Source organism: Hipposideros armiger, unplaced genomic scaffold (assembly GCF_001890085.2).
Source record: "Hipposideros armiger isolate ML-2016 unplaced genomic scaffold, ASM189008v1 scaffold_126, whole genome shotgun sequence".
Classification (NCBI taxonomy): Eukaryota; Metazoa; Chordata; class Mammalia; order Chiroptera; family Hipposideridae; genus Hipposideros; species Hipposideros armiger.
In genome coordinates, this window is record NW_017731476.1 from 2865216 (window position 1) to 2874341 (window position 9126).

The following is a 9126-nucleotide window of genomic DNA, read 5'->3' on the forward strand; positions in this document are numbered from 1 at the left end:
GGACTGATGTTGTCCCTCATCCTCAGGACACGTGGCCATGACTGGAGACATTCTTGGTTGTCACTGGGGGTGGGTGCTGCTAGCATCTTGCTGGTGGGGTGCAGGGAGGCTGCTCACCTTCCCACGGCACACAAGACAGTCCCTCCATGAGAATGTTCTGCACGGGGGGCAGGAGGGCCGTGAGTGTGGCGTCCCATGACCACTGTTTGGCAGGGCTGTCCCAGGCAGGGACTGGCTGGCAGCCCCAATGAATTCAACGCGGTGGCTGGCTACTTCTTCTTCCCCCTCATTCAGCGTTTTGACAGGTAAGTGGGAGGCCTGTGATTTGGGGAACATGAGCCCTGGACACTTGTGGGGACAGGGAGCTTCCTAAGGTGGGGTCTAATGTGGGTCAGCAGCAGGGTCACGGCCTTGGCTGTGGTTGTTTGTAGCTTAAATGCCGTGGTGAGGGCGTTAGGTATCACAGTTTGGGTCACCGATGTCAGGTTTGTGGCAGGGCCAGAGCCTTGCTGTGATGTCTCGATGCTGCATGTACTCTGCCCACCCCTCCTTTGCCTCCTTGTCCAGTCGCAGCCTGAGTGGGCTGTGGATGTCCCCTTGGCCACTGCCACATAGGGTGTGATGCTCTGGTGATGGTGGGGAGGGCCGGGGCCTGGACTCAGGCCCGGGCTTGTGTCAGGCAGCCTTGCAGAGTGACAGTGTCTATCCAATGCCTTCTCCTTGAGGCTCTGAATGCCACATGGAGATAGACAGTGCAGGGCAGCATCCAGGGGGCTGGGATGTCCCTCGGTGGCCCGGGAGGTTGGGGAGTCGACCCTGAGTGCCAGATCTGCACCATTCACCGGATTCTGTGTTGTAGGCCTTTGGTGACCTTTGACCTTTTGGGAGATGACCAGTTGGTTCTCGGCAGACTGGCCCACACCTTAGGGGTGCTGATGTACCTGGCTGTGAATACCACGGTGAGCTGGGAAATGGCAGCTAATGGCCCCACCTTGCCGGAGAGTGGGTACCAGCGGTCTGTCCTCCCCGTGGGCCTCCCCTCGGTCCTGGGGACAGGAGTGGTGGGACCTCAGGACAGTGTCCATGGTGGGGGCTGCTGGGTGCCAGGACCCCTGCTCACTGGCCTCTGCCGTTTCAGGTGGCTGTGCTCATGGGCAAGGCCCTGCTGGAGTTTGTGTGGGCCCTTCGTTTCCATGGTGATGCGTGAGTGGCTGAGGGACTGCGGGCAGTGGGCCCACGTGGATGCAGTGGAGGTGGGAGGCTCTGAATCCTGGGAGGTGGACATAGGGAGGCTGATGGTGGCTCCCAGGGGTGGCCGAGCGGCAGCTTGGCCTGGTACTTCTAAGAAGGAAGGGGGCTATGCAGGGCCGAGTGTGCTTTTGTTGCCAGTGGGGCTGCTGTGTTTGGAGGAGCAGTGGGATCTCCCTGGCCAGGTTGCGGCTCCATCGGGGCTCAGCCCTCCACCTTGCTTGGCAGCTACGTGCGCCGGGGTCTGCTGTCCGCCGTCTCCTCTGTCCTCCTCAGCGTCCCGGCTGAACGACTGCTGACAGACCTGCCAGATGAGCTGCTAGAAGCCCGGTCTTGGCTGGCAGGTGAGCGCCAGGCCCTGGGGTGCAGTAGTGAGGCGGGTGGGCGGGAGGCTGGTGCAGTCTGGAGGTTCCTAGCGGCCGTCAGGGTGTGTGGAGCATTGTGGAGAATCCCTGGAGCTGAGTGAGCCCCAGTCCACAGCCCAGCGTGGTGTCGTGTTCCTCCTCGTCTACACACCACGTGTCCCCCAGTGTGGGGATGGGAACATGGCTGTTGTTGGGATCACTTTGGGGAGTCCTGAAGGGGGACCTGAGAGAAGGCACCCTCATGTGAGAGATGGCATCTAATTCATTCTAGAAAATTCCAACTATTCACAAAGGTCACAAGTCATGCAGTGAGCACCATGTACCCTCACCAGATTCACCAATTATTAGCATTTTGTCATATTTTGTCCCCATCCTCCCACCTACATGTTCTTTTAAAAAAACTCTGTTGTGACCAGTAGGACCTCCCACTTGTAGCCACATGAGCCTCCACACCCACTTCCACCCTTGGAGCTCACAGCTGAGACCGGACCGTCTAATCTTTGGGCACACTTGAAGGCTCAGTGGTCCATCGATGGCCTTTTCCCTTTTTTTCTGCTGAATCCTGGGTCCATCCAAGGCTCCTCCAAGACCCTGAATGGTCCTGCATCCCCAGCTCCTCCAGTCTGCTTGTCCCCCGTGTCTTTTGTCCTGTTGGCCCATGTAGAGAGCACCCCTCCATGTGGGTTTTTCTACGTCGCAAGTTACGTGTGTCAGGACGGTGGCAGGTGGTCCTCCTCAGGGCCTCGTGCTGCAGGCGTGTAGCATCTAGTGTCCCTTGTCCCCAGATGGGCTCCACTGTCTCACAGTGCAGGCGCCTTCTCTGGGGTGAGAATGGTGACCTTGGAGTGACTCTTGGGGACATGTTTACTTGTCCCAGATGCCTCTGTTGCCATCACCTGGCCGGAGGTCCCAGCCCAGGTGGAGGGGAGCATATCTTCCTCACAGGGATGCAGTCAAGAGCCATTCACTGGCCTCTGAGATGCTTCTGTCAACAAGAAGGTTGTGGTGCCACACGCTGGAGGCCCAGACAGCTAGCCACGCCAGGCCCTTGTGGGGGTGCCTTTAGGAAGACTTAAATGAAACAAAACGGAAGAAGCCCGGCCTGCTCAGCGGCTCATATTCTGGTTTGGTTTTCATCTTTGGCAGATGTGGCCGAGAAGGACCCGGATGAGGACTGCAGGATGCTGGCCGTGAAGGCGCTGCTGCTTCTGGAGAAACTCAAAGACAAGCTCCTTTCACTGTCTTCTCCTTAGTTCCCTGGCACCATTCCTGCTGGAAGAGGGGAAGGCCGGCGGGCCGAGTACAAGGCCCAGGAGCCAGGCTGATGCGTGGGCTTTGTGGTGCGGCCACTGATGGGGTTGGCCAGCCACCCAGTGCTGAGCACGAAGCAGGAAGGCCCCTGCCCACGCCGCCGTGTACAGCCCAGTCGTCTGAGTGCTCAGACGTCTGAGTGTCCCCAGCGGACAGAGCACCCTAAACGCTGGGGCAGGGGGTCCTGAGGAGGGACATGGGGCAGGCGGCTGGAGAGGAGGAGGGCAAGGGCGCGGCTGCTTAGAGCCTGGATGTGCACCTGTGGGGGCCACCAAGATGGGCAAAGCATCGTGTCCTCAACCCCTTTCCTCACCTAAAGGCAGGTGATGTTAAAAAACAACAAAAAAGGGAGAATAAAAAGGAGCTACGGCGCTCAAACCCACGCTTTGTGGTCCTCATTGCTCGGGAGGGACCTCAGTGCCTAGATGAGCCCGGGAGGGAGTGGAAGGGTGGGCATGAAAAACGGGCAAGAAAGGGACATGGGCCTCTGAGGAAAAAAACTTTATTAGGAGGGTTTTGGCAGCCCGAGGCTGGACTCCGAGGTCCCCCTCCCCTCGCAGTGGGAGCTGATGACAGAAGTGGCACAGCCTAAAGGACAGAGCCATCAGGGCTGCTGTGAAGCTGCCTGGAAGAGAGGAACCCCTCCCCCTCCACCGCTGCCTTGTATCTCAGGAACGGTGCATTCTGCTGGAAACATGGACGCACTGTCAAGCACCCTGCTTGGGTGCTGCGACAAGATGCAGTGTATATACTAACATCCTCTGCGTGACGTTCTAGAAGTTTCTTAGGCTTTACAATCTGTACTTGGAAGAAAGCTGTGGGAAAAATGAACCAACTCCCTTTACAGTAAAGGGGTTAAACCAAACTCCGCAGGGTCAGGAACATGGAAGGGACGACTCCAAAATGCGCACTCTCACCTCTCCTAGGCAGGCCAGCCCGAGCCCTGGGCCCCACAGCTATGTACTCAAACACAAAAGCTTTTCTTTCAGCAAGAAAGGCAGGCTCTTGCTACTACAGATGATGGAAAGTTCCAGAAGAGCTTTCACAGCAGCAGGCTGTCAGGGGTTGTTCTCGACTTCCTCCATCACCTCCTCGTCCACCTCCTTGGGGTCCTCCCTGCTGTTGTGGCGGGTCCGCTCGGGCGCCATGCGAGCCAGAGGGATGCCCAGGCCCCGGTGCACAGCATCCACAGTCTGCTGGGTCACGTAGTAGGACATGTTGGCGGCAGGAAGTCTCCGCATCTCCTCCAGATACTTGTAGGCCTGTGTCACACAGAACAGCCATTACTGGGTTAGCCCATGTGAGAACCAAGGGCCCATGCCCTACATCCGCTGCAGTGAGTTTCCTCAACACCCACCCCACCCCGAGGTCAGAGCTGTTCCTGCTTCTCAAGCGAGCCGGGGAAGGAGGCCTTCGTTCAAGGCACTTGGGTGCAATCTGGGGTTTCCCAGCCTTTCCAAGGGCGGGGGGGGGGTGGTGTCAGAACAGCTGGCTTGGGCTGTCCTGGTTAGTGCTGTAAATGGTGATCGGTACTATAGCTACAGCCACAGCCAGCTTCCTGAAGGCCCCATGAGCAGCCTGTCTACGAGGACCCACGTGTGATTTGGGACCATGCTCCCTCTGGGATCTGTTCACCCTGGATGCACACAGGGAGGCCCCAAGGAAGGGACAGATTCACATCTCTGTTTTTGTCCTGCACTCTGGGGCATATGCTTGTCAGGCTGGAGGGAAGGCAGCAATATATACATGGTTTATTGTGTTTCTTTTGACCAAGTATCCAGGGTACCCCAGTTAATTTGGCCTATGATTAATCTGAGTCTCTTGTGTGTATGGTCCTTGATCCTAAGCTGGTAAACTGTGGAATTGTCAGCTGTTTTCCTGTGGAACTTCCTCTGGTCCTGCCAGTGGGAATATGTGGGTGAGCACCAGGTGCCACATAGCTTGAAGTGGGGGGTCTGAGGCAGGATAGGCGTGCTTATATCTGCTATGCCTGCCCACACCTGCTCATACCTGTCATAACTTCCCATACCTGCCCACACCTGCCATACCTGCTACGCTTGCCCACACCTGTCTACAGCTGCTATGCCTGCCTGTACCTGCTACCACTTGCTATACCTTCTCACCTATAGGGAGGGCAGGAGTGGGGAGGAACAGGGCCGCATGTGGCTTCTAAGGCTCACCCACAGGTACACTTTATATGAATTCAGGATGTGACTAAAATTTCTAGGAGCTTTTAATTTTTCTTCATGAGGAATAACGATCAGCTCTTAGTAGTTCTTAAGGAGGATACCTTTTAGAGCAATTTTATTTTGGATAGATAAAGCTAAGATATAAAAAAATAAAAGATAAAGAGTATAAAGATAAAAATATAGGGCCGGCCGAGTGGCGCGATGGTTAAGAACTGGCTTGGGACGCCAGAGGGCCCCAGTTCGGATCCCACATATGAGGGCCAGTGACACTGCCCTCTACAGCTAAGATGCTGAACAACAGCTCAACCTGGAGCGGGGCTGCCGTGAGTCGCCGGCAACGGCATAGGCTGCAGCCCCTGCTGCAGTGGGTTGCCATGGGCTACCGTGTGTAGCCAGCAGCCAGCGTGAGCAGCCAGCAGCCGCTGTGAGCAACCGTCCAGAAGCCGGCGAGTGATCTGCCTCACCCGGGAAGAGCGCAATGATGGTGCCAACTTGGGCCAGTGAAGCAACGTCCTCCACAACTAGACTGAAGAACAAAACAACAGCAACTTGTCTGTTCCCCTTCCCCCAATTCCCCAGCACTGTTCCCATCCCCCCCAATTCCCCAATAAAAATCTTAAAAAAAAATAAAATAAAGATAAAAATATAAAGATATGGTTTTTGGAGGGATGGGAGTTGTGGGGTGGGCAGAGCACAGCCCCCCAGGAGTTCTCAGATCAGAGGAAGAGGAGACAGCTAACAGAAGAAGCTTCTGTTTACTATTTGCCTGCTGTGGGTCTGGCACGTGCTGGGCACACAGGACACAGCACTAAAACCAAGGCTGGTCCAGCGTGGGAGCCGCCGTGAGGGTGGCCAGCTTCTGGGGGATGAGGTCTGGCAGCAAGCAGAGCTCAGAGCACGTATGCTGAGGGGGAGGACGGGAATCAGGAGATGACGAGGAAAGAACCACGTGGTCAGAAAGGACCCAGCGGTTTCTTTAGGAAAGGGCAGGAGCATGGTGTCCATAAGAAACACATGGTCACCAAAGACAGATGAAGGGCAACAAAGAAACGTCACTGGATGTCCTGACTGCTGAAGACACTCGCTGTCCGACGTCAGGAGTCTGTGAGGACTTGACTCTGGTGACAGGGCAGTGAGAATGGACTGGGTGGGATGAAAACGAGGTAAGGAGTTTGCATATGAAATGAAGGGACATCACAGCAGCAACAAGGGGTTTTCTTTGCCCACCAAGAGGAAACTGGTGCATGCCTCGACTTTCTAAATGTATGTACAGATATATAAAAAAATTTAGACTTACTAAATCCACAGGCTTTAAACAAGGGTGGAGACAACAAAGAATTTGTCGAAATACTTCAAATGTGATTTTTCTGTTAATTTTTCAGAATGCAGTGGTCTGAGCATCTCCACCGTCCAAGTTTGTTTTTATTTTACTTTCTTCTCCTTGTTGTGATGAGATTAGGGCTATTTTCTCCCAACACAAACATGGGTGAGTGAGTGACCATGGTGGGGGACAAAGAGGAAACAAGTGCTCAGATCAGGAAATCTGGGTTTCATGGTGCTGAGGGGGAGCCGCTGGTGGATAACTTTCCTGTGAATTCTGGAAACCGCAGCTGAGCGAGGCCGGCAGAGTTCACTAGTAACATTTCTGAAACTTGTCAATATTCAGTTTGCGAGCATTTAGGAAGGGGAGCCAAGAGATTTCTTGGGGTCACTACAGTCTCACCAGGAACTATCTGCTGGTTAACTCAGCTGGTGGCTGAAGGAGATGCTGTAGGCGGAACACATGGGTTTGGCAAAATCTATGACACCCTTTGGAACACAAAAGAAAAACGCAGCCGGGTGGAATTCTTATGTTGGTTGTAAGAGGATTATGATAGAAAAGAATGAGGAGAGAAACATTTGGTAATAGCAGTGTTACTCCTATTAGACCAGTCCTCCCATTCACGATGATAAGCTGGGCAAAACGTAAGGATTGGAGAACAGCTAGGGGCAGGCAGATGGGAGGGAGGATGTTTTGAAGAAGGCAGGGAGCACAGGGTGAGTTTCCGGCTCTCTGTAACTTTTGTCACACAGGAGTTCCTAGTTACGGCCACTGTTAGAAGCTAAAAGGCAAATAGAAAAAGAGAAAACAAAAGGCACCTAGAAACCCACACCCTTATTGGCTTAAAGAACCAGAGTCAGGATTGGGGTCAATCATAGCAACTGGAAAGTGAGGAAATGCTGGGAAAGAAAGTCGTCAAGGGAGGGCCCAAATTCTGAGCATGAACTCTGTCTGCCCTGATCTCTGGCGGACCCTGCACTCTTCACGTGGTGGGGACAGGGCAGACTTCAAGAAGCCCGACTGAAGCTAAAGTACTGAGCTGAGGTTCCAGCTGCTGCCCACCATGGGGGAGAGTTTAGACTCTGAGTTGAGCAGATGGAAGGAAGGAAGGAAAGAAGGAAGGAAGGAAATAAAGAAGGAAGGAAGCAAGGTTGGCTTAACAGAATCCAGAGTCTCTACAATGGATTATCCCACTGGATAACATTGTACGTCTAGGATACACACACACACACACACACACACACACACACACACACACACACACCCTAGATATAAGAAACAGAAAAACTTGACCTATACTCCAAAGGAAAGGCAAGTAGTGGAGAGCAACTTGGCATAATCCAGATGTTGGAATTAGCAGCAAAGACATTACAGCAGCAATTATAACTACACTCAAGTATATAAAGGGAAATGTTTTTTAATGAATGAATAGGAAATTTTAGTAAATAACAGGGAACTGACTTTCTAGAACTGAGAAATACAAAATCTAAAATGAAAAATTTGCTGAAGAGGTAAACAGCAGATTGAAAACAACTGAAGAAAGTCAGTGTCTTTGAAGATAAGTCAATGTAAATTATCTAATTCCAATGATAGAGAAAAAAGATAGAAAACAATGAACAGTAATTAAAAATATGTGTCCACTTAATATAAAAAGGCCTGATATTTAATTGAAGCCCCAGAAAGCAAGAATGAGGCAGAAAAAAATATTTGAAGGAAAAAAAATGACTAATTTCCCAAATTTAGTGAAAGACATAAATTTACAGGTTCAAGAATCTCAGTATCAATACAATGACAATGCCTAGGCCCAACATCATCAAACTGCTGAGTACCAAATATAAAGAGAACATCAGAGGGAGGGAGGAAGGGAGACAGGGAAGTAGGGGAGAGAGCACGTGTGCTCTGGAGATGTGCAGAGGGTCCTGTCTCAGTCTTCATCTGAGTAACGACCAGTGCATGCATGTGAGGAAAGCACCTGCGTCCACAGAGAAACCATCAGAAAGGAACAGGTGGAACCATCCTCAAGATTGAACACACAGGCCAGGACTGGTTCACATTCCACCAGTCAGGGTGGGAAGACCTGCCAACACACTAGGCATCGAGACAGTTCTCAGAAGGGCACTGCCTTGGTAATGGGGTGCAATTAGCCCCAGGCTCAAGGCTGTTCTGAACCCACCTGACAAAGATAAAATACAGCTGCAAAAGGATCAAATTGTTTCCAAGTAACTCACTCTCGTCCCAGAACAAAGCTCAACAATATTTAAAAGAACACACACACACACACACACACACACACACACACACACACTCCATCACTCAACAACCTAAAAAATTTACAATGTCTGAAATCCAGTAAAAAATTACCAGGCATGCAAAGCAGCAGGAAAATATGAGCCATAATAAAGAATCAATCAATAGAAACAGATCCAGAATTGACCCAGGAGACAAGCATTTTACAATAGCTTTTATAAATATGCTTCTTGTGTGCGGGAAGGTGGAGGAAAGGCTAAGAATAATAAAGAGAGATGTGAAAAACAAAGGGAAAAGAACTGATTCAGACTGCCAGCGGTGGAAAATTGTCAGATGGAAAAGGTGGGTGGGGCTAAGATCAGAGTAGACAGAACAGGAAGAAGAAGATTGCTGAACATGAAGCAATAGCAAAAGCAACTGTCCAAAATGTGAAACAGGGCGGGCC

At 52.0% G+C, this 9126-nt stretch overlaps 2 protein-coding genes across 2 annotated transcripts in view; one reads left to right on the forward strand and one right to left on the reverse strand.

The window, feature by feature from the left end:
• Window positions 1–3302, forward strand: part of TELO2 (telomere maintenance 2) — a 12523-nt gene extending 9221 nt beyond the window's left edge. The window contains exons 16-20 of the mRNA XM_019648636.1: window positions 214–305; window positions 860–959; window positions 1139–1203; window positions 1477–1592; window positions 2760–3302. Coding sequence (XP_019504181.1) covers window positions 214–305; window positions 860–959; window positions 1139–1203; window positions 1477–1592; window positions 2760–2866 — 480 coding nt within the window. The 3' untranslated portion in view covers window positions 2867–3302. The remainder of the gene's footprint in view (window positions 1–213; window positions 306–859; window positions 960–1138; window positions 1204–1476; window positions 1593–2759) is intronic.
• A 107-nt stretch (window positions 3303–3409) lies between these two features.
• Window positions 3410–9126, reverse strand: part of IFT140 (intraflagellar transport 140) — a 109123-nt gene continuing 103406 nt past the window's right edge. Inside the window, exon 29 of the mRNA XM_019648452.1 lies at window positions 3410–4186. Coding sequence (XP_019503997.1) covers window positions 3983–4186 — 204 coding nt within the window. The 3' untranslated portion in view covers window positions 3410–3982. The remainder of the gene's footprint in view (window positions 4187–9126) is intronic.